This window comes from Bombina bombina, chromosome 6 (genome assembly GCF_027579735.1).
Source record: "Bombina bombina isolate aBomBom1 chromosome 6, aBomBom1.pri, whole genome shotgun sequence".
Lineage (NCBI taxonomy): Eukaryota > Metazoa > Chordata > Amphibia > Anura > Bombinatoridae > Bombina > Bombina bombina.
This window is the reverse complement of record NC_069504.1, coordinates 476,401,470-476,427,601: the sequence shown is the minus strand read 5'-3', so window position 1 is coordinate 476,427,601 and position 26,132 is coordinate 476,401,470. Positions and strand designations below refer to the sequence as shown.

Below are 26,132 nucleotides of genomic sequence, written 5' to 3'. Positions count from 1 at the left end.
TCTTAAAATATAATTTCTTTTTATTTATTTTTTGTGTTTGTTCTGTTCGTTCTGTTTGTTTTTGTCTTGCTCTGTTTTATATTATTTTGCTTTGCTTAGTTTTGTTTTACTTTGTCATAGACGGTGGATAAGTCTTCCTGAGGTTGTATATAACAGATAGAGTAGCAGAGGTGTTCTTAAAGAGAGGCTTCTAAACTCGGATTTATTGCGATAAACTGTGTTTTGTTTGGTGAATACAACCATAATAAAGGAGGGAAAGAGGAGAGAGGAGCTGGGGTTCTTCTCTCTCTCTTCTTTCTCTTTTTTCCCTATTGTATATTATTTCTTGTTTTTTATTTTAAAGAAAAAATCTCAACAATGTGGGTAAAAAAGGAGGAAGGGGAAAGAATAGGAAGAAAGGGAAGCAATTTTTGTTGCTTCCCAAACAATGATCCTGATAGAGCAGTTTGTGGGTTTGTGATTTTTCTTACTGTGCAAATATAGCGTGTTATACTGTCTAAGTTGTTAACTCTTCTTTTCTTTTTTTTTTTGGATGATCACTCTTGTCTTTGAAATGTAATATTAACTTTCCCCCTGCGTGGGGATCAACAGCAACATTATTTACGAGTGTAACCACATGTTGAATATAAATAAAGAATTAAAATATAATAAAAAAAAATATTTGTATAATTGCTAATTAGGGCTATGGCCCATCGTGACTATATTAATAATTATACTTGTGAAATCTAATTTCCTATGATGTAATTTTAACTTACGCTAGCAGTGTACAGCTTGGCTCAATGCCAAATAAGCAATTTTAAATTTTGAAATATTAACTGTATTCTATATTGTTTCCTTTTCTTTCTTTCTTGATAAAAGATATAGGGCAAGATTACATATGCGACATCGCCCACAAAAGCCGGCGACGCCGGTTTTTACGACGTTTTGCTATCACATATAAATACAGCGTGTATATTTCATCCGTCGCCTGCAATTTTTACTCCCATAAGCTAACATAGAACCGCGTCGCAAATTGGTATCACATATTCAGCGCAAGCACTTACGTGACAAAAATGGAGACATTTTACTCTATTTTCACCTCGCCACACATAGGCAGGCGCAGCAAGCCTTGCGCTGAAAATGTGAGTTCCGTAACTGCCTGAAAATGTTAACTAACACCTAACGCATGCACAATATCTACCTGTCAACCGCCAACCCCCACTGCAATAACTAATAAAACTATTAACCCCTAATCCGCCATTAACCCACATCGCAATAAACCTAATAAATGTAGTAACCCCTAATCTGCCATTCACCCACATCGCAATAAACCTAATATATGTATTAACCCCAAATCCTCCATTCACCCTCATCGCAATTAACCTAATTAAACTATTAACCCCTAATCCACCATTCACCCACATCGCAATAAACCTAATTAATCTATTAACCCCTAAACCGCCAAACCCCCATATCGAAATAAACCTAATTTAATTACTAAGCCCTCTAACCTAACACCCCCTAAATGAGCCCGAAATTACATAAAATAATACAATGATAAATTACAATTAAAATAATAAATCCTAACAGTACTTAAAAAAAGCAACCTAAGATTAAATTCAAATAATCTAAAATTGTAAAAAATAAAAAAGTCTAATTTTACAGAAAAATAATAAACCAAATTATCAAAAATAAAAAAATTAAACCTAATCCCTATGAAAAAAAAACCCAAACTAAAATCACCCCCTAATCTAATACTAAACTACCAATAGCCCTTAAAGGGGATTTTTGTAGGGCATTGCCCTAAGTTAAAGGGACAGTCGACACCAGAATATTTATTGTTTTAAAAAATAGATAATCCCTTAATTACCCATTCCCCAGTTTTGCATAACCAATACAGTTATAATAATACATGTTTAACCTCTGTGATTACCTTGTATCTAAGCCTCTGCAAACTGCCCCCTTATTTCAGTTCTTTTGACAGACTTGCATTTTAGCCAATCAGTGTTCACTCCTCAGTAAATTCACGTGCATGAGCTTAATGTTATCTATATGAAACACATGAACTAACACCCGCTAGTGGTGAAAAACTGTCAAAATGCATTTAGATGAGAGGCGGCCTTCAAGGTCTAAGAAATTAGCATATGAACTTCCTAGGTTTAGCTTTCAACTAAGAATTTGAAGAGAACAAAGCAAAATTGGTAATAAAAGTAAATTGGAAAGTTGTTTAAAATTACATGCCTTATTTGAATTATGAAAGGTTTTTTGGGACTTGACTGTCCCTTTAAACAGCTCTCTTGCATTAAAAAAATACTAAGTTCTCCCTCTAACAGTAAAACCCCCCACCCACCAAACCACCCAAAATAAAAAACCTAAACCTAAAAAATCCTAAACTACCCATTGCCACTAAAGGGGCATTTGTATGGGCATTTCCCATTAAATCCCTAATCTAAAAATAATAAAATCCTAACTCTAAGCCCCAAATAGGTACTCACCGTTCCTGAAGTCCGGCAGAGAAGGTCCTCTTCCAGGCGGCTTTTAAGTCTTCTTGGAAATGGCGACATCCTCCATCTTCATCTTGAACCAAGCTGGCGCAGAGCGGAGATGACCGCGGAACTGAAGACCGGCCACCACGGAGCCATGGAACGTGGAGGATCCTCTTCGTACGATCACCACCGTACACTGAATATTGAATGTAAGTTACACGTTTAAATATGGCGTCCTTTGCATGCCTATTGGCTGATTTTAATGTTCAAATTCAAATCAGCCAATAGGATTAGAGCTACTGAAATCATATTGGCTGATTTGTATAGAATCAGCCAATAGAAATGCAAGTGATGCCATATTTAAACACGTAACTTGCATTCAATATTCAGTATATGGCAGTGATCGTACAAAGAGGATCCTCCACGCTCCATGGCTCTGCTGTCGCCGGTCTTCAGTTTTGCGGTCATCTCCGCTCCACCCCAGCTTAGTCCTGGATGAAGATGTCGCCGGTTCCAAGAAGACTTCATCACCGCCTGGAAGAGGACCTTCTCCGCCGGACTTCAGGAACGGTGAGTACCTATTTGGGGTTTAGAGTTATGATTTTTTTTATTTTGGGTTTTTGTTCTTTTTTAGATTAGGGATTTAATGGGCACTTGTAAAAGAGCTGAATGCCCTTTTGAGGGTAGTTAAAGAGCTGAATGCCCTTTTAAGGGCAGTTAAAAAGTTGAATGCCCTTTTAAGGGCAATGCCCATACAAATGCCCCTTTAGGGGCAATGGGTAGTTTAGGATTTTTTAGTGTTAGGCTTTTTTATTTTGGGGGGTTTGGTGGGTGGGTGTTTTACTGTTAGAGGGGGGACTTAGTATTTTTTTTAATGCAAAAGAGCTGTTTAACTTAGGGCAATGCCCTACAAAAAGCCCTTTTAAGGGCTATTGGTAGTTTAGTATTAGATTAGGGGGTGTTTTTATTTTGGTGGGCTTTTTTATTTTCATAGGGATTAGGTTTAATTTTTTTATTTTTGATAATTTGGTTTATTATTTTCTGTAATTTTAGACTTTTTTATTTTTTGTAATTTTAGATCAAAGTAGGTTTTTTATTTTAATTGTAACTTAGTATTTTTTAATTTAGGTAATTGGGGTTAATTTAGGGGGTGTTAAGTTAGGGGACTTAGTAATTTAAATAGGTTAAAGGGACAGTCTAGTCCAAAATAAACTTTCATGATTCAGATAGGGCATGTAATTTTAAACAATTTTCCAATTTACTTTTATCACCAATTTTGCTTTGTTCTCTTGGTATTCTTAGTTGAAAGCTTAACCTAGGAGGTTCATATGCTAATTTCTTAGACCTTGAAGGCCACCTCTTTTCAGAATGCACCTCTTTTCAGAATGCAAACAGTTTTTCACCACTAGAGGGTGTTAGTTCATGTGTTTTATATAGATAACACTGTGCTCATGCACGTGAAGTTACCTGGGAGCCAGCACTGATTGGCTAAACTGCAAGTCTGTCAAAAGAACTGAAATAAAGGGGCAGTTTGCAGAGGCTTAGATATAAGATAATAACTGTGTTGGTTATGCAAAACTGGGGAATGGGTAATAAAGGGATTATCTATCTTTTAAAACAATAAAAATTATAGTGTAGACTGTCCCTTTAATTGCGGTTTAGGGGTTAATAGATTAGTTAGGTTAATTGCGATGTGGGTTAATGGCAGTTTAGGGGTAATAGATTTATTAGGTTAATTGCGATGTGGGTTAATGGCGGATTAGGGGTTAATAGTTTAATTAGGTTAATTGCAATGTGGGTGAATGGTCGATTAGGGGTTAATACATATATTAGGGAGATTGCGATGTGGGTGAATGGCAGATTAGAGGTTTATAGTTTAATTAGGTATATTGTATTGTGGGGGGTTGTCGGTTTAGGGGTTAATACTTTTATTATTAGTTGTGATGTGGGGGGATTGCGGATATAGAGGTTTTTACATGTCGGGTTTATTTTTGGGAGGCGTGTTGAACTTTTACGGGAGATATAACAATTTTTTTTAATTTTCTTAGGCGCTAGCAGTTTCTAACGTGCCGTAAGTCACTGGGACTCCAGAAATTTGTATTTATGCACATTTCTGGACATTGCTAGTTTATCTGACTTACGGTAGTTTATGAACTGCCGGCGGGGTTTATGTGATTCCCCCGATGTGCGAGGGGAAATTACGGCCAATGCGGGTTTCAGCAGTCGCGCTGAAGCCTGCAGAGTATATGTAATCTCGCCCCTAGCACTGTGGATTTTTAAACTGTGGACTCCCTTTGTCTCTTGGTTGCTTCATATAAAAGATGTGCTCACAAGCTATTAAGACCCATGAGCGAATGCTCCCACCTGCTTTTTGCTACAGGGTATTACATATTAAATTATTACTGTGCATGTATGTAACACTTAAAGAGACATTAATTACCTCTTGGTTTTGTGCAAAAAATTGTACTTTGTCCCATGCTGCCTGGAGAGGCCAAAAAACTAAATCTGTAAACTAAGTTTTCAAAATGCTGCAAATTGTCCTTATCAGCAATTTAATTTATAGCATTTGTATATTACAGAATTAGCTTTCTGGCCTCTCTAGGGATCATGGTACAAGCACATTTTACACAAAATTTAAAGGTCTAAAATGTCCATTTAAAGGAACACTGAACCCAGCAACTGGAAGGTATCAAGGTTGGAAAAAAAGAGCTAAAAATTGCTTTGTACGCTGACGACATTTTGATCTATATAATGAACACCAAAGTGAATATACCTAAACTTTTGGCAATCATTGACCAATTCGAGTCCTTCTCGGGATACAAGATAAACACTTCAAAGTCTGAGCTTTTATGGATCAAACAAACTAAAGACTCACTCAAGAACTTACCCTTTAAAGAAGTGTCTCAGTCCTTTAAATACTTGGGGCATGTCAATTTCCTCTAATCCTGACTCATGGTATAGATTAACCCCTTAATGACAGAGGACTTACCAGGTACGTCATAGGAAAAACTTCCCTTAATGACAGTTGACGTACCTGGTACGTCCTCTGTTGTCTGAAGTGCTGGAAGCGATCATGATCGCTTCCAGCTGCTTACAAGGGATTGTAGTGATGCCTCAATATTGAGGCATCACTACAATCCCCATTTCACATACCGATGCAGAAAGGGCCACGCCAAATATACCGGCAACAAAATAAAAAGATTGATGTAGATGCAGGGGCATCTCTGTTATACCGGCAACAAAATAAAAAGATTGATGTAGATGCAGGGGCATCTCTGTTTTTTAGTAAGGGATCTGGGAGGGGGAGGGATGTAGGTTATTTAGGGGGGCCAGCTACACTACAGAAAACAAATATTTTATATTAAAAAAGTAAAAAAAAAAAATATTTTGGGGAGCAAATTGGGTACTGGCAGACAGCTGCCAGTACCCAAGATGGCGGCAAATAGATAGAGGGGGAGGGTTAGAAAGATGTATGGGGGGATCAGGGAGGTTGTGGGGTAAGGAGGGATCCATCACTGCAGACTGTATGACAAAAAATAAAAAAAAAATAAAAAAAATATTTTTATTTCAGTACTGGCAGACTTTCTGCCAGTACTTAATATGGCGGTGACAATTGTGAGGTGGGGAGGGAAGAGAGCTGTTTGAGGGGGGTCAGGGGGGGATCAGGGGGTGGGATGTGTCAGGTGGGAGGCTGATCTCTACACTAAAGCTCAAAATTAACCCCACAAGCTACCTAATTAACCCCTTAACTGCTGGGCATATTACAAGTGTGGTGCGCAGCGGTATTTAACGGCCTTATTATTACCAAAAAGCAACACCAAAGCCATATATGTCTGCTATTTCTGAACAAAGGGGATCCCAGAGAAGCATTTACAACCATTTGTGCCATAATTGCACAAGCTGCTTGTAAATAATTTCAGTGAGAAACCTAACATTTTGAAAAATGTAAGTTTTTTTTTTAATTTGATCGTATTTGGCGGTTAAATGGTGGCATGAAATATACCAAAATGGGCCTAGATCAATAATTTGGGTTGTCTACTACACTACACTAAAGCTAAAATTAAACCTAAAAGCTCCCTACAAGCTCCCTAATTAACCCCTTCACTGCTGGGCATAATACACGTGTGGTGTGCAGCGGCATTTAGCGGCCTTCTAATTACCAAAAAGCAACGCCAAATCCATATAGGTCTGCTATTTCTGAACAAAGGGGATCCCAGAGAAGCATTTACAACCATGTATGCTATAATTGCATAAGTTTTTTGTAAATAAATTCAGCGAGAAACCTAAAGTTTGTGAAAAAAATTGTGAAAAAGTCAACAATTTTTTTTATTTGATCGCATTTGGCGGTGAAATGGTGGCATGAAATATACCAAAATGGGCCTAGATAAATGCTTTGGGATGTCTTCTAAAAAAAATATATACATGTCAATGGATATTCAGAGATTCCTGAAAGATATCAGTGTTACAATGTAACTAGCGCTAATTTTGAAAAAAAGTGGTTTGGAAATAGCAAAGTGCTACTTGTATTTATGGCCCTATAACTTGCAAAAAAAGCAAAGAACATGTAAACATTGGGTATTTCTAAACTCAGGACAAAATTTAGAAACTATTTAGAATGGGTGTATTTTGGTGGTTATAGATGTGTAACAGCTTTTGGGGGTAAAAGTTAGAAAAAGTATTTTTTTTTTTCAATTTTTTCCTCATATTTTATATTTTTTTATAGTAAATTATAAGATATGATGAAATTAATGGTATCTTTAGAAAGTCCATTTAATGGCAAGAAAAACGGTATATAATATGTGTGGGTACAGTAAATGAGTAAGAGGAAAATTACAGCTAAACGCAAACACTGCAGAAATGTAAAAATAGCCATTGTCATTAAGGGTAAGAAAATTGAAAAATGGTCCGGTCATTAAGGGGTTAAACATTCTTCCAGTCTTAAACTATGACCTAGATCAAAATGTCACCTACCCCTTCTCTCCCTTAGCATTAATCCATTGCAATCATAGCTCTCTTCCAAAGGAGGTGAGAAAATTTAGCTCTATTGTTAACCCGATTTATGCTTGGTGGCGGCTTTGCAAATGTATGGTGGTAGAAAATAGGGTTTCTAAATATATGCCATTAGTGGGTAACCCCCAATTTCTAGCAGGGCTTCACTCACCACTTTTTCGAAGATGGCATAATTCTGGTCTAGATAATATCTTTTGTCTCTTAGATAAAGAGAGGAAATGTGTTAAAACTTTCGAATCACTCAGAGTAGAATTTAATCTTCTCCAAAAAGATTTTTTTTGCCTATCTCCAAGCAAGACACTTTGCATTAGAACTAACGCGGGATTATGGATGGAATTGGACTTTAGGCAGTCTAGAAAATTGGCTGGTGCTAGTGAAGAATGGTTGTTTGTCAATCTCCACAGTATACCAAAGCCTTATCTCACTTAATGGCCCCCTCAATCTGGAAAAGATATCTTCCAAATGGCGGGCAGTGATTCCCCATGGTAACCCTGACCCGGCTCTTATCCAACAGTCTATCTCCAAGGTCACGCGAGCCACGCTTTCTTCTTCATGGAGAGAAGCACACATCAAACTATTGCTCATGACATATTATACCCCAGACAAAGGTATTAGATATCAAAATCCTCATTTTAACAAATGCCCCAAGTGTTCGTTCCCCTCAGCAAATCTGGCGCATATGATTTGGGATTGTCCAAAGATAAGACACAACTGGCAAAGATTAGAGTATTGGATTAATAATTCATTGGGTGTTTCCCCTCTGGTCCTATCATTAAAATACATAGTGTTTCTTCAGCCCGACTCAGAAGCAGCACACATTAATAGAAAAATAATCAACCTTTCTATCCTTGCTACCCGTTATTTACTTTTTAAAAAATGGAAAGGAAAATCGACTCCCAGTATTCCAGAGATCAAGAATTGTTTAAAGAAACAATGCATTTTAGAACAGACAGACATAAATCTTAATGAGGAGGAAGACGTAAGAAAGTTCTTCCAGAAATGGGCAGTATTTATCAAATCCTTTCCACCCCCAGAGAGAGATAAATTAATCTACCCTTTCAGGAATACAGACCTTGTAATATTAGATGCCTGGTAACTTCCCATTTAGAATGGAAAAAGTAGGGATACCCAGGGAAGAGGAGAGGGGACATTTTTTCTCCCCCCCCTTTTTTTTTCTCTCCCCCCTCCACCCCCCCCAGGTCTTAACTATTAACTCAAGCAGTATTTTCTTTTTTCATAGGAATTGAAATTATCAAAAATGTTGGATTAATGTTTACATAAACAGATTTAATTTATAATCCTGTCAGATCTTTTTATTTTGAATTTGTCTTTCAAATGGCTTACGAATTTGAACATATTTTCTTGGTTCTGTACAAATTTTTTCCTATGTATTTTTTTTTTTTCCATTTGTTCCTTCATTCTTTTGTTGGCCTTACATGGCAGGAATTAATATGTAATTGGATCATTCCACCAGTTATAAATAAATATATAAAAAATAAAGGGACACTGAACCCAAATTTTTTCTTTTGTGATTCAGATAGAGCATGCAATTTTAAGCATCTTTCTAATTTACTCCTATCATCAATTTTTCTTCGTTCTTTTGCTATCTTTATTTGAAAAAGAAAGTCCAGAACCTTGGACAGCACTTGTTTATTGGTGGATGAATCTATCCACCAATCAGCAAGAACATCCCAGGTTGTTCACCAAAATGGGCCGGCATCTAAACTTACAGTCTTGCTTTTCAAATAAAGATACCAAAAGATTGAAGAACATTTGCTAATAGTAGTAAATTAGAAAGTTGTTTAAAATTGCATGCTCTATCTGAATCATAAAAGAAAAAAAATGGGTTCAGTGTCCCTTTAAGAGCAAATACAAGTCTCTTTGCCCCATGGTAACATGCAAAAGAATGAATGGTCATTTTGACTTCTTTTGATATGATAATGAAGTGTGTGATTGGCTGTGTTGCTCTGACCTCCAAAATAAACAACAAAACTCCAAGGCCATGGGCAATACTTGGTACAGAGATAAAACTTTAACTGTAAAATATGTAAAACATATTTTTTAAACTTCTATGTCCCTGTGACAAATTGATAACTAATACAATTACAATATAACATTTTATTCTGAATTACAAATAAATATATATTACATACCGTGTATAAATTTGTGCGCTTTTCCTGTAAGCAACCTTTATACTGAACAACAGCTTTTAGGTGAGGTAACTTCTCCCATATCTGTAGATAATGTAACAGCATAATAACTGTGAATCTTATTACCAAGACTTTTTTTATAGAAAAAGAAAAAGTAAAAGTTGTAGTTCTTTTGATAAATTAGTGGGCTTTTTTACCTTTCCAAAACAATTTTTAACAGGACAAATTTATCACAAATGGTTAATTCATTGCACATTGTTATGAATTGTACCTGCAGGACTTTCTCGAGCTGTTTCTGATTTTCAACTACTAGAATGTCCGCTTTGCAATCATTGGCAACATAGTGACAAGCTTCAGGAGAATTTGTTGTATAGAATCCTGTTGTGATTCCCCTAAGGTTTAGTGTAAACATAAATGGTTATATTAATTGTAGTACTTCCTCTTCAGTGTCTTTTTAAATATAGAGAATGTGTGTCCAAACCATACAAAGCACATTCCCAAGACCAGTCTTTGACTGCCACAAACTGACAGAATCTCAGTCATTGTGTGCACCAGTCAGACAATGCCCAGTAACAGTGTTAAAAACAAGCCCTATGTCAGTTCTTCAGTGCAAACTAGTCCCACTCTAGTCTATGAAACAGCAAACAAGCACAAACCCAGCCCTTTCATGGTGTAAACAGGACTATGTCCATTAATTGATTAAAATAAGCCCAAGCACAATCTGTCAGTGCAGCAAACAGCCCAAAATGTAGTCTCAGGGAGTACAGTATACAAGGCCAGAACCCAGTACTTAAGTGCTGTTTGCAACACTCAAGGACTCCTGCTGTAGTTCTAAACATTCCAACACAAACAAAAAAATGATTTGTCTGATAAGACATTCATAGCATAGGAATTACTTCAATTGGGCTGATATTTACTCCAATACACATGGCACCTATATAATAAACTTTGATTGATTAAAGGGACATGAAACCATTTTTTTTTTTACTTTTATTATCTAATTTGCTTCTTTTTCTTTATATCCTTTGTTGAAAAGCAAATATAGTAGCTACTGATTGGTGACTGCACACAGATGTCTTGAGTGATTGGCTCACCCATGTGCATTGCTATTTCTTCAACAAAGGATAACTAAAGAATGAAACTAATTAGATAATAGAAGTAAATTGGAATGTTGTTTAAAATAGTTTTCTCTATCTGAATCATGAAAGAAAGATTTTGGGTTTCATGTTCCTTTAAACTTTCGTTCATTACATTTCAGTATTTTCCTATGGAAACACTTTTACATAGATGCACTTACCCAGCAAAGACAGTCCCTACAGCTGAAATAAACCATTCTGGCGAGTTAAACCCAAGTATTCCAACACTGTGAAAACGTTCCAATCCAAGCTGCAAATAAAACAAACTCATCAATTAATGGACAAGATTTTCAAAACCTTCCCTTTCATCCTGTATAACACCCATAAGTATATTTTTGTTAACAAATAACAAGAAATTGAATAACCCTCATCTGACACATTTATTAAAAGAGTTGCTAGTTCTCTGCTACATCAGTTGTCTCCAATTTTACAAATCAAAATAGTTTTTGATTTGCTCACATACTGACATCCGGAAACTAAAAATAAAAATAAAAAAAAAACAACTTTCTTTTATAAGTGTCATAATATTTTTTTAAATTATCCTCTCCTTAATTCATTTAGAATATATTGATTTTTTTTTGTAATAACCTACATTAAAGTGATAGAAAGGTCAAAAGATCAATTTTAAAGGGACACTGGACCCAAAAATTTTCTTTCGTGATTCCGATAGAGCATGAAATTTTAAGCAACTTTCTAATTTACAACTATTATCAAATTTTCTTCATTCTCTTGGTATCTTTATTTGAAATGCAAGAATGTAAGTTTACATGCGGGCCCATTTTTGGTGAACAACCTGGGTTGTCCATGCTGATTGGTGGATAAATTCATCCACCAATAAAAAAGTGCTGTCTATAGGTCTGAACCAAAAAAAAAGCTTAGATGCCTTCTTTTTCAAATAAAGATAGTAAGAGAATGAAGAAAAATTGATAATAGGAGTAAATTAGAAAGTTGCTTAAAATTGCATGCTCTATCTGAATTACGTAAGAAAAAAAATTGGGTTCAGTGTCCCTTTAAGTAGAAGCATTTTTACAATACACTCCCATTATCAAAAATGCTTCCAGTAGAATTAATTTCTGTTTTTCAGCAGCATACGCACATATGCTGTGAAGTCATGTGCACCTGTATTCAAGCTCATAAAGCTGGTTGTGGTGTCTTTTGAGCCAGTGAAGAGTTAAGTCACATAAGTCGCTTCTTACTCTCTGAGCAGGTGTGGTGTGTGAATACTAACAAATGGGCCCTCACACCATATGTGCGTATGACGCTGAAAAATCGTAATAACGTTTAGTAGAAGCATTTTTGCTGCTGGAACTATATTGTAAAAATGCTTCCATTTAAAGTCAAAATGCACTCATGCACATTTCAATTGAACAAAGTAACACGATAGTAATGTTTGCAAGGAAAACAATATTAGTGTCCATAGAAATGAAAATAGGAAAATATAGGTTGTTGGATAGGTTGTATAACAGTGACTTTAAATCCAAATTAGAAATGGGAAAGGTCACATTTGTAAAGTTATGAATATTGCAAGATGCAGAGGTGTATATAGGTGAATATGTTATTTATGCCATTGTAAATATTTATTTTCCATATTTTAGCCTTGAGTGATACCTTCAGGAAGCTCTTGGCAGCTTTACGAGATAATTTGTAATATTCCAAAAATGTTATATGTTGCCAAACTCCATCCTTCTTGCATGACATGGCGTTCAGTGCACCATTTTTATCCACACACTCCAGAAACATCTGGTGCACAGTGATAGGAGTCTGAGAGCAGGAGGGATCAATCCGGAGATTGACAGAACCATCTGCAGATGTGGTCCATAATGGTTCTGCAATATAAAAGGTTAAATATAAGGAATAACATTAATATTTCTCTTTATTCACAATTTGTTTGTCCCTTTAACGCATGGATAATGTCTCTATATGTTATAACATGAAACACAACTTCCTTGGCAACTGTGTTGGATAAATTCCATTGGTGCTACGTTTATATAAATTGAGGTCTAACCATTGCTAGTGATTGCATTTGGACACTCTCTGCTGGATAAAGTCATTTTATTAGACTCTGCTTAACCCCTTAATGACCACAATGTACCCTGTATGTCACTGGTCGTTAAGGGATTTTTCAGGACATAATAGCACAAGTCTAGCAAGAACACGCTATTAATTCCCTCCCTCCAGCAGGCTTAGTGGAATAGAGCAGTCTCAACGCTGGTGGCAAGACCACGCTATAAAACAATCAAGTCCCAAAAAAAGGCCAGCGACATACAGGGTACGTCGCTGGTCCTTAAGGGGTTAAGTTAAATGTTAAGACATAGGGCTCCATGTACGAAGCAGCGAAAGCTGCTCCGGAGCCTTTGCGGGGCAGGTTCGCATATGCGAGCCTGCTTCCCGCAATGTAAGAAGCAGCGGTCATTAGACCGCTGCTTCCTACACCCTACGCCACCTCTTAGGGCTAGATTTATTAAGCCCCTACGGCAGCAAGTTCTCTTAAGAACTTGCTCGCCGTCATTTATCAAGCAGCGGTCACCAGACCACTGCTTCCTGAGCCTGAGAGCCTGACCGCTGCTTCCTGAGATTGACAGCTCCTGCCCGCGCGTGATTGGCTGTGCGCGGGCAGGGGGCGGGATTGCACGGGAGCGGAAAATTGCGCTTGTGTGCAATGCTGAATACCTGCGGGTATTTTCGCCCCGCCACAGGCGAGCTGAGGCGTACAGGGGCACGTATACACGCCCCTGTACGCCTCAGCTTTAATAAATCTAGCCCATAGGTGGCGAAGCAAAATCACAGAGAGCACGCTCGCTCTCAGTGATTGACAGCCCCTTAAGTCGCGCGATTGAAGGGGCGGGCATTACACACTCCGATGAGTGTGTAATGATACATACGGGCAAGCGGATTAACAGATCCGCTGCCCGTGTGTAGCGAAGGCGGGCGGACAGCTTCGCGAGTTAAGAAGCTGTCCGCCTGCCGCTTAGTACATGGCGCCCATACAGTAATGGTATATTTACAGCTATTTGATTGTTCCTTGTCTTTATGAACTACTCTCAGCATCTAATATAATTTTATTTAGATCGGGGATGATCAATCTTGATTAGTTTTTTTAACATTAGATTTTGGTGCTTTCAATTTGGCTGCTTCATATATTTAAATAAAATTGTTAGTCACTTTTTGCAACTCATCATAGTTTGAGGTCTATTTGCTGTGTAACAAACGTCCTTATATAAATAGGATTTATCATTTAATGTCAGTGACATTCTGCAATTTATTTCGTACTGCCTTACTATGGTTCCCGGTTAGTTCTTACACTAGAGACATTTAAACATATGGCTCTGCTTAGGACTTGGGTCACTTTGCTTCTTTGTGTCTTTTTATCTACTTAAAGAGACATGAAACCCAAAAGATTTAATTCAGGATTCAGATAGACCATACAATTAAAAAGAAAACCTTTCCAATTTACTTCTATCTTCTAATTAGCTTCATTCTCTTGGTATCCTTTGTTGACAAGCATTTGTAAGGTAGGCTCAGGAGCTGTGGCCGCACATATATACCTCTTATCATTGGCTTACCAATGTGTTCGGCGACCTCTCAGTAGTGCATTGCTGCTTTTTCAATAAAGGATATCAAGAGAATGAAGCAAAATTTATAATAGAAGTCATTTGTTGTAAAATTGTTGCTCTATTTTAATGATGAAAGACACGTTTTGGGTTTCATGTCTCTTTAAACAAGTCAATAGACCACATGTCTATGATATGGCCACTGTGCTTCTATCAAACATGCCACAATCCATTGGTTATTTTGTTATATGGTCTTTACTACATCATACACGTTTTTGTAATTGTTCACTCTGGCATCACAAGATGGATCTAGCATATACTATATGGACCATTACCACATAATTCTTCATTGACTGAACAATTTACAGACTCATCCAATGTAGCTGGTGTGTCCATGGGCTTTGCTCCTGGATCTGCAAATTAAATAATAAAATCAGAATTATTTATAAAAGAACAAGTTTAATAAGAACACATTGACTTCTGTGTTATATTGTGCTTCGTGTTCTAGGCCTAAATTGTCTAACAATCAACAGGTTACTCCATTTCCTATTCTATGAAGTTAAGTGGAAGCAATTGCCACCATTTATTGAATAGGCAGCATAGAATAACGTTAGTAGTGACCTTTTCCTTGCTAACCGTATTAGTCTGCATCATAATGAAACAACATTTGTTTTAAACGCCTAGTTCCGAACTCATATTTGTTGCCTAATTTATTAAAGGGAAATTAATGAATGTTATTTAGATAAAGAAATACTTTTTGTAAAGCTTTCTAATTTACCAATTTTTCTTTGTTCTCTTGCTATCTTTATTTGAAAAAGAAGGCATCTAAGCTTTTTTTATTGGTTCAGACCTCTAGACAGCACTTTTTTTTATTGGTGGATGCATTTATCCACCAATCAGCAAGAACAACCCAGGTTGTTCACAACAAATGGGCCGGCATCTAAACTTTCATTCTTGCTTTTCAAATAAAGATACCAAGAGAATGAAGAAAATGTCATAATAGGAGTAAATTAGAAAGTTGCTTAAAATTTCATGCTCTTTCTGAATCACTGAAGAAAAAAAATTGGGTTCAGTGTCCCTTTAACATGAAAAGAGGGTAAATAAATATATTACAAAATTGTTTTATTAGCCCTATTTTATATTAAAACCTCAATGTATTTACTGTACCTTTTAATACCCATCACATTTTTTAAACTCTATAGCAAAATGTCGTGACCGATCATTTGAAAGTTTGTTAACTTATGCATTAGGGCACCTCATGTGTTTATGGATTTAATATTGTAAAGACTGCTGCTCGATAACTGGCCGCCTGCTCTGACAGGACAGAAATCAACCTGATCGATTATTATCGGGTTGATTGACACCCCCTGCTAGCGGCGAGGGCGGAATTGCACCAGCAGTTCACAAGAACTGCTGGTGCAATGATAAATGCAGACAGCGTATGCTGTCGGCATTTATCGATGTGCGGCGGAAATGATACGCTACTTCGTATTATGTCTGCTCGCACATTGATAAATAGGCCCCTTAGGGTTTACTTTGGAATAAAGAGCATTGCATCTTAATTTGGATTAGTTACCGCATAATTCTTTATTGGAGATATTGGCTGAAGAGTTTACAATATCATCCACAATAATTGTCGAGTCCATCTCTCTTGACCTGCAAATGAAACAGAAATTCAGAATCATATAATAAATCCCAAGGGTCTAACAACACATTGTTCTTTGTTATATTGGATGGGATGCACTAGTCCTCAATTCACTTTTCATATTACCATATTAAAACATATAATATACACACTCCTGTATAAAATTGAAAAGTATATGTGACAATGTGCACCAAAATTGTCACCATCCTGTTCCGTGCATAGTATTCCAAACGCATGAATCAGGAATTACAAGTGGCTGGTTATTGCTAATGCGAGCTCGCTGTAGCAATTAACACTTATAAATTTAACCAGAGATCAGATCTCTAGTTAATTTCATAAATGTGTCCCAAATGGCCCCAAAATACTATCTAGTGTAGTTTATTAAAACATAAAGATGGCAGCATCTTTATTTTTTAATAAAATTACTGCATTAGGCGGTATTATGGGGTTAAAGTGAAGGTCAACTTTTATGAATGAAAGCCCGGTTTTTAAAAATACTACTAAAAATAGGGGCACTTTCATTCATCAAAGTTTTTAAAGCAGCTGTTTTGTTTAAAAACTTACCTCTCTCCTCTTCACAGCCGGAGCATCTTCTCCCACCCGCAGATCCTCTCATCATCAGCAATGATGAATCCAGCTTCCACTAAAAATAACTTCCCCCCCAGAGCAAACATTGCCTGAGACCATGCCGTGATTGGAGGAAGCCGGATTCATCATAGCTGACGTATGAAGAGAGGATCTGCATGCTGGGGAAGCTGCTCCGGCTGTGAAGAGGAGAGAAGTTTTTAAACAAAACGGCTGATTTGTAAACTTTGATAAATGAAACTGTCCCTGTTTTTAATAGTATTTTTAAAAAACGGGCTTTCATTCATCAAAGTTGACCTTCACTTTAAAGTTGGTGGGAGTGGGGTGTTAGAAAAATAAGGGCACTGAAAAGTGCCTTTATATTGCGGCCAATTGGGAACTGTGTGTTCCCAGTAAATATATATGCTTATATACAGTACATATATATTTATGTGTTAATATGTGTATATACACATATATTTATTTTTGCTACCATCGCTGCATGACTTACTTCCTTCAATGGTGCTGAAGTTCCAATTTACTTCTATGATCAATGTTGCTTTGTTCTCTTTGTATCCTTTGTTGAAGAACCAGCAAATGCACTACTGGAAGCTAGCTAAATACATCAAGCAAGCCAATGACCAAATGCATATATGTGCAGCCACCAATCAGCAGCTAGTTCCCAGTGCCTGTAGTGTTTTACTGCTTCCGAGTCTACCTAGGTATTCTTTTCAACAAAGGATAGCAAGAGTATGAAGTAAATTTATATAACAGAAGTAAACTGGAAAGTTGTTTAAAATTACATGCTTTATGGGAATTATGATAGAAAAAGTTTCATATTTAATAAAACCCTGGTAGCTCCATGTTCTTGCATTCTTTAATTTAAAAAAGCTACTCTTAGTAGCAAAAATAATGCTTATGTGTTTGTCACTGGGAGGGGAATACTGTTTTTCTAGATACAGTAAGCAACCATTTGTATTTTATATTAAACTGAGCCTTTGGTCCTTTGGAATTGGTTATATCATGTACAGATGTGCATATATATATTTTTTTTACATTCTTGTGAGAGATATTTGCGCTCCACTCGTAATACCAACGTATGCAATTGTGCGCTGGTATTTTAAGTGGCCAGCAATGCAAACGCGGCCTTGCATTCGCATTGCATGGAAGCTTTGCACTCAATAGAGTACGCTTCCATAGGCTCCAATGTGTCTCATGACATGAGAACTAGCACAGCGAAGGGAATAAGTCACACAGCGATGGGCAGCAAAAATAAATATATATGTATATGATTATATACATATATATAGATGTGTTAATATGTGTATATACATATACAATGTAAAGGCACTTTTCAGTACCGTTTTTTTCCTAATACCCCACACACTCACACTTTAACCCCTTATAACTGCTTTGCGCAGTTATTAAAAAAAACAAAAAAACGATGCTCATATTTTTAGTTTAAATAAAGGAACTATCCACTTTATTTTGGGGGCAATTGGAGCACATTTTTTAAATTAACCAGCGGTCTGACCTCTGATTAATTTCACTTAGTGCAATGTGTAATGGCTGGTTATTTAATTTGCCCCATTATAAGTGGAGATTAAATTATCGCTTCACTTGTAATCTAGCCCTAAAGCCTTAGGTTTATTATGTACATAATAAAGAATAAATATAGAAATATAGGTCCTGCTATGGTAACACATCTAAGTGCCTTGGAATCTAATTATAAACAAATGATCTTTTAAAATGAACTCTAGTAGTTATTTATATATACAGTATGTATTTTAACTAACATGGCTAGTATTGTTTTCCAAGAAAGGAGACAATGTAACTAGCCTGTGGCCCTTTATAGTCAGTGTAAAAATACTGGAAATCAGAGGTGGCACAGACCTCACAACAGTCAGAGGATTGTCACAGTTGAGAGGCCTGGCTTCTTCACCGCAGCTTCTTAGCCAATGCAAATGTAATCGTTATCAGAATGGCACTGGTCCCATCCCTCCCAGGGTGGCCCCAACCACAGAATGCTGGTGTGCTTCCTCCCGCAAGTTCCCTCACCTGCCTGTCCTGGAAAGCCACTGGGTAATGTTAGCAGGTATGGGTGACCTAAGGTAGTTGGCAGGGCCATGATTATCAGACTCCTGACCTTGCACCTCCCTGATCACCACATTCCTACATTAGAGATAAGACCAGACATGGTCCTGCAGACCTCATATCAGATATCACAACCCCACAGCTCCTCTGTCAGCCCCATACCTAAATACGACCTCACATCATAACTTGAGGCCTGAAATCCCTCAATAAGGCACACAGATAAGGCATTTGATCAGATCCCAAGAATCTACATCTTCTTTTTCAGGCTCATATTTACATCAGACTTCAAATGCCACAGTCCCTCTGCCTCTCAGATAGCCTAGTATCCACATCAGACTTCACAATGCCTTGCATCCATCCATTAGCCACATGCATTTAATGGATCAGTACTCTGGCACTAGAAACCTCATATGTACTCATATTTATACGGACATTAGACATCAGATCAGACCTCATACCTATCCAGCACCTTTGCAAGCCACACCCGTTAACCAAGCAAGACCCCCAGACCTTTAGCCTCTGTCAGCCCCTTACCCACCTATCCCATCTGCTTAAACCCATGGCCCTGCAGCCCCTCAGTCATCTTCATACTCACATCTGATCAGACCAATGGCCCTGCAGCCCTTCTGTCATCATCATACTCACATATGATCCGAACCATGGCCCACAGTCCCTCTGTTATCCTCATGCTCACATCTGATCAGACCCACATTTATGCAGATAGTAACACCTTCCGACCTGCGATTAGGATGTATCATCGTTTCATAGACGATTTGCTGTTTGTTTGGGACAGTGAGAGATACTCAGTAGATGAATTTGTGAAATACTTGGGTCAGAATGATTTCAATCTGCGTTTCACTTATGAAACAAACAAACAGAAAATGCATTATTTGGATGTGGAGCTCAGAGGGTGGAAATCAGGTGAGATTACATCAGAAGTGTACAGAAAGCCTATTTCAGGCAATAGTATATTACATGCCAAGAGCTGCCATCCTCGACAGGTGCCATATTCTGTGGCCAAGGGACAGTTCATTCGCCTTAAAAGAAACTGCACACGAGCAAAAGATTATGAACATCATGCTGAAGCATTGCAGGATAGATTGAGGGAAAGAGGCTATAGCACCAGAGTTCTCAAGAAAGCCAGGAATGAAGTAGACAAATTAAACAGAGATTCCCTTTTGGTAGATCGCATAAAATCTAACGGATACTCAGAACGCAAATTGACATTCGTTACGGATTACTCAGAACAGTATCACACTATCTGTAATATAATTCGGGGGCATTTCAAATTATTGGCAGCGGATGATGGCCTAGCAGATGCAGTCAGCAAAGGCTGCAGATTTTCGTATAGAAGAAACAAATCTGTGGGGAGCATTTTGTCTCTTTCAAAGCTTAGAAAACCTGCTTCAGCTACACAATCCTCTTGGCTTAGGCATAGGGGTACATACAGATGTGGGAATACCCAATGCAAAGCGTGTAAACACGTTCACATAGGCTCATCCTTTCAATCCTGCACTACAGGGGAAACGTTTGAAGTGGTTACCTGTGTGAATTGTAGATCCACCTACTGTATTTACCTCCTGTGGTGTACAGTTTGAAATCTCCAATACATAGGATTAACAACAAGGGAGGTACGCTCACGAATACGTGAGCATCTATCAACCATTAGAGTGGGTAAAAGTAGTACCCCCATAGTTAATCACTTTGTTAACACACATAACAAAAATTGTGCAAGCCTCAGATGGATGATAATCGAGAAAGTTCAGGCCCGGGGGAGAGGTGGGGACAAGTTCCAGATTTTATCCAGGCAGGAGATGTACTGGATCTTCAGACTTCAGACCAAGGTACCATTTGGTCTGAACTCTGAATATGACTTTATCAATCACTGGAATTGATCTTGTCACCTACCTATTCTCTGGGTCCTTTAAATATATATATTACTATATGCTTAAGAATAATAAAAACATAAGCAAAAAACTGCCACTTCTGTATCTCTGTTTCCTATTACCCCATTGCACACACACGTGCATTCGGGGGGTTGGTTGCAACCAATCACTGGAAGGCACATGAGTGCCTAGGATTAATAAGCTTCCTTACCTATACTCTATAATAAAACACCATATTCAGTTATATAAAATATATTCCATATTCTTTGTTCTCAATTTTTTCATAAAATAAATTTCTTTCATGTAATTAGCAAGAGTCCATGAGCTAGTGACGTATGGGATATACATTCCTACCAGGAGGGGCAAAGTTTCCCAAACCTCAAAATGCCTATAAATACACCCCTCACCACACCCACAATTCAGTTTTACAAACTTTGCCTCCGATGGAGGTGGTGAAGTAAGTTTGTGCTAGATTCTACGTTGATATGCGCTCCGCAGCAAGTTGGAGCCCGGTTTTCCTCTCAGCGTGCAGTGAATGTCAGAGGGATGTGAGGAGAGTATTGCCTATTTGAATGCAGTGATCTCCTTCTAAGGGGTCTATTTCATAGGTTCTCTGTTATCGGTCGTAGAGATTCATCTCTTACCTCCCTTTTCTGATCGACGATATACTCTTATATATACCATTACCTCTGCTGATTCTCGTTTCAGTACTGGTTTGGTTATCTGCTATATGTAGATGAGTGTCCTGGGGTAAGTAAGTCTTATTTTCTGTGACACTCCTAGCTATGGTTGGGCACTTTGTTTATAAAGTTCTAAATATATGTATTCAAACATTTATTTGCCTTGACTCAGAATGTTCAACTTTCCTTATTTTCAGACAGTCAGTTTCATATTTGGGATAATGCATTTTAATTTAACATTTTTCTTACCTTAAAATTTGACTTTTTCCCTGTGGGCTGTTAGGCTCGCGGGGGCTGAAAATGCTTCATTTTATTGCGTCATTCTTGGCGCGGACTTTTTTGGCGCAAAAATTCTATTTCCGTTTCCGGCGTCATACGTGTCGCCGGAAGTTGCATCATTTTTTGACGTTATTTTGCGCCAAAAATGTCGGCGTTCCGGATGTGGCGTCATTTTTGGCGCCAAAAAGCATTTAGGCGCCAAATAATGTGGGCATCTTATTTGGCGCGAAAAAATATGGGCGTCACTTTTGTCTCCACATTATTTAAGTCTCATTTTTTATTGCTTCTGGTTGCTAGAAGCTTGTTCTTTGGCATTTTTTGCCATTCCTGAAACTGTCATTTAAGGAATTTGATCAATTTTGCTTTATATATATGTTGTTTTTTCTCTTACATATTGCAAGATGTCTCACGTTGCATCTGAGTCAGAAGATACTACAGGAAAATCGCTGTCAAGTGCTGAATCTACCAAAGCTAAGTGTATCTGCTGTAAACTTTTGGTAGCTATTCCTCCAGCTGTTGTTTGTATTGATTGTCATGACAAACTTGTTAAAGCAGATAATATTTCCTTTAGTAAAGTACCATTGCCTGTTGCAGTTCCTTCAACATCTAAGGTGCAGAATGTTCCTGATAATATAAGAGATTTTGTTTCAGAATCCATAAAGAAGGCTATGTCTGTTATTTCTCCTTCTAGTAAACGTAAAAAATCTTTTAAAACTTCTCTCCCTACAGATGAATTTTTAACTGAACATCATCATTCTGATTCTGATGATTCCTCTGGTTCAGAGGATTCTGTCTCAGAGGTTGATGCTGATAAATCTTCATATTTATTTAAAATGGAATTTATTCGTTCTTTACTTAAAGAAGTACTAATTGCTTTAGAAATAGAGGATTCTGGTCCTCTTGATACTAATTCTAAACGTTTAGATAAGGTATTTAAAGCTCCTGTGGTTATTCCAGAAGTTTTTCCTGTTCCTAATGCTATTTCTGCAGTAATTTCCAAAGAATGGGATAATTTGGGTAATTCATTTACTCCTTCTAAACGTTTTAAGCAATTATATCCTGTGCCGTCTGACAGATTAGAATTTTGGGACAAGATCCCTAAAGTTGATGGGGCTATTTCTACCCTTGCTAAACGTACTACTATTCCTACGTCAGATGGTACTTCGTTTAAGGATCCTCTAGATAGGAAAATTGAGTCCTTTCTAAGAAAAGCTTATCTGTGTTCAGGTAATCTTCTTAGACCTGCTATATCTTTGGCTGATGTTGCTGCAGCTTCAACTTTTTGGTTGGAAACTTTAGCGCAACAAGTAACACATCGTGATTCTCATGATATTATTATTCTTCTTCAGCATGCTAATAATTTTATCTGTGATGCCATTTTTGATATTATCAGAGTTGATGTCAGGTTTATGTCTCTAGCTATTTTAGCTAGAAGAGCTTTATGGCTTAAAACTTGGAATGCTGATATGGCTTCTAAATCAACTTTACTTTCCATTTCTTTCCAGGGTAACAAATTATTTGGTTCTCAGTTGGATTCCATTATTTCAACTGTTACTGGTGGGAAAGGAACTTTTTTACCACAGGATAAAAAATCTAAAGGTAAAAACAGGGCTAATAATCGTTTTCGTTCCTTTCGTTTCAACAAAGAACAAAAGCCTGATCCTTCATCCTCAGGAGCAGTTTCAGTTTGGAGACCATCTCCAGTCTGGAATAAATCCAAGCCAGCTAGAAAGGCAAAGCCTGCTTCTAAGTCCACATGAAGGTGCGGCCCTCATTCCAGCTCAGCTGGTAGGGGGCAGGTTACGTTTTTTCAAGGAAATTTGGATCAATTCTGTTCACAATCTTTGGATTCAGAGCATTGTTTCAGAAGGGTACAGAATTGGTTTCAAGTTGAGACCTCCTGCAAAGAGATTTTTTCTTTCCCGTGTCCCAGTAAATCCAGTAAATGCTCAAGCATTTCTGAAATGTGTTTCAGATCTAGAGTTGACTGGAGTAATTATGCCAGTTCCAGTTCCGGAACAGGGGATGGGGTTTTATTCAAATCTCTTCATTGTACCAAAGAAGGAGAATTCTTTCAGACCAGTTCTGGATCTAAAAATATTGAATCATTATGTAAGGATACCAACGTTCAAGATGGTAACTGTAAGGACTATCTTACCTTTTGTTCAGCAAGGGAATTATATGTCCACAATAGATTTACAGGATGCATATCTGCATATTCCGATTCATCCAGATCATTATCAGTTCCTGAGATTCTCGTTTCTGGACAAGCATTACCAGTTTGTGGCTCTGCCGTTTGGCCTAGCTACAGCTCCAAGAATTTTTACAAAGGTTCTCGGTGCCCTGCTGTCTGTAATCAGAGAACAGGGTATTGTGGCGTCCCATCTAAACAAGAAACTTCCCAGGTATCTGTCCAGATCCCGGGATCCTCAGGCGGAGGCAGTGGATGCATTATCACTTCCTTGGAAGTATCATCCTGCCTATATCTTTCCGCCTCTAGTTCTTCTTCCAAGAGTAATCTCCAAGATTCTGAAGGAATGCTTGTTTGTTCTGCTGGTAGCTCCGGCATGGCCTCACAGGTTTTGGTATGCGGATCTTGTCCGGATGGCCTCTTGCCAACCGTGGACTCTTCCGTTAAGACCAGACCTTCTGTCACAAGGTCCTTTTTTCCATCAGGATCTGAAATCCTTAAATTTAAAGGTATGGAGATTGAACGCTTGATTCTTGGTCAAAGAGGTTTCTCTGACTCTGTGATTAATACTATGTTACAGGCTCGTAAATCTGTATCTCGAGAGATATATTATAGAGTCTGGAAGACTTATATTTCTTGGTGTCTTTCTCATCATTTTTCCTGGCATTCTTTTAGAATACCGAGAATTTTACAGTTCCTTCAGGATGGTTTAGATAAGGGTTTGTCCGCAAGTTCTTTGAAAGGACAAATCTCTGCTCTTTCTGTTCTTTTTCACAGAAAGATTGCTATTCTTCCTGATATTCATTGTTTTGTACAAGCTTTGGTTCGTATAAAACCTGTCATTAAGTCAATTTCTCCTCCTTGGAGTTTGAATTTGGTTCTGGGAGCTCTTCAAGCTCCTCCGTTTGAACCTATGCATTCATTGGACATTAAATTACTTTCTTGGAAAGTTTTGTTCCTTTTGGCCATCTCTTCTGCCAGAAGAGTTTCTGAATTATCTGCTCTTTCTTGTGAGTCTCCTTTTCTGATTTTTCATCAGGATAAGGCGGTGTTGCGAACTTCTTTTGAATTTTTACCTAAAGTTGTGAATTCCAACAACATTAGTAGAGAAATTGTGGTTCCTTCATTATGTCCTAATCCTAAGAATTCTAAGGAGAAATCGTTGCATTCTTTGGATGTTGTTAGAGCTTTGAAATATTATGTTGAAGCTACGAAATCTTTTCGTAAGACTTCTAGTCTATTTGTTATCTTTTCCGGTTCTAGAAAAGGCCAGAAAGCTTCTGCCATTTCTTTGGCATCTTGGTTGAAATCTTTAATTCATCTTGCCTATGTTGAGTCGGGTAAAACTCCGCCTCAGAGAATTACAGCTCATTCTACTAGGTCAGTTTCTACTTCCTGGGCGTTTAGGAATGAAGCTTCGGTTGACCAGATCTGCAAAGCAGCAACTTGGTCCTCTTTGCATACTTTTACTAAATTCTACCATTTTGATGTATTTTCTTCTTCTGAAGCAGTTTTTGGTAGAAAAGTACTTCAGGCAGCGGTTTCAGTTTGAATCTTCTGCTTATGTTTTTCGTTAAACTTTATTTTGGGTGTGGATTATTTTTCAGCAGGAATTGGCTGTCTTTATTTTATCCCTCCCTCTCTAGTGACTCTTGTGTGGAAAGATCCACATCTTGGGTAGTCATTATCCCATACGTCACTAGCTCATGGACTCTTGCTAATTACATGAAAGAAAACATAATTTATGTAAGAACTTACCTGATAAATTCATTTCTTTCATATTAGCAAGAGTCCATGAGGCCCGCCCTTTTTTGTGGTGGTTATGATTTTGTATAAAGCACAATTATTCCAATTCCTTATTTTTTTTTTTTTTTTTTTTTTTTTTTTTTATTGAGGACAGTAAAAACAAGACATGGATGTACATCATACATAAAATAAATATTGTAAGGATATTCACATCATATCTGAGAAAGGTTGTGTAAACTTGGGTAAAAGTCCTCATTTTGTATCCCCCTTTAACCGTATATTAGGTCACTCTTGGACCCAGTTTGATAGTCTTGTTACAGTCCAGGGATTATTATAGAGTGATGAAGAAGATTTAATGAAATATAAACATACCACAACACTAAAAGAAAAAACTGCGTCCAACTATAAAAAAACATTGTGAACATAAAGCTGGTCAAATAGATTGTTAGACACTATTGCCAGAACTGGTGCACTGAAAACATTAGACATTTCACACAATGTTGTTATATCAGTAAGTAGACTCTCATTACAGGTAGATCCATGCACATGTTGCTTTAAGAAAAACAGGATATTAGGATTCACAAATATTTACACCACCCCGCGGGCTCTACCTTAGATTGCACATATATGTTCCTTATTCATCACAGTTTTAGGGATAAAGTTGCAGCGTTAGAACCTCTGCTCCCCTGTGTCTCCCTTTACAATTAAAGTATAATGTTTCATGTGGCACATATA

General features: G+C 37.5%; 1 protein-coding gene across 1 annotated transcript in view; it reads right to left on the bottom strand.

The window, feature by feature from the left end:
• ACSBG1 (acyl-CoA synthetase bubblegum family member 1) overlaps window positions 1-9,770 on the bottom strand; it is a 41,366-nt gene extending 31,596 nt beyond the window's left edge. The window contains exon 1 of the mRNA XM_053719871.1: window positions 9,629-9,770. Within this exon, the coding sequence (XP_053575846.1) occupies window positions 9,629-9,730 (102 nt within the window). The 5' untranslated portion in view covers window positions 9,731-9,770. The remainder of the gene's footprint in view (window positions 1-9,628) is intronic.
• Window positions 9,771-26,132: the final 16,362 nt, after the last annotated feature.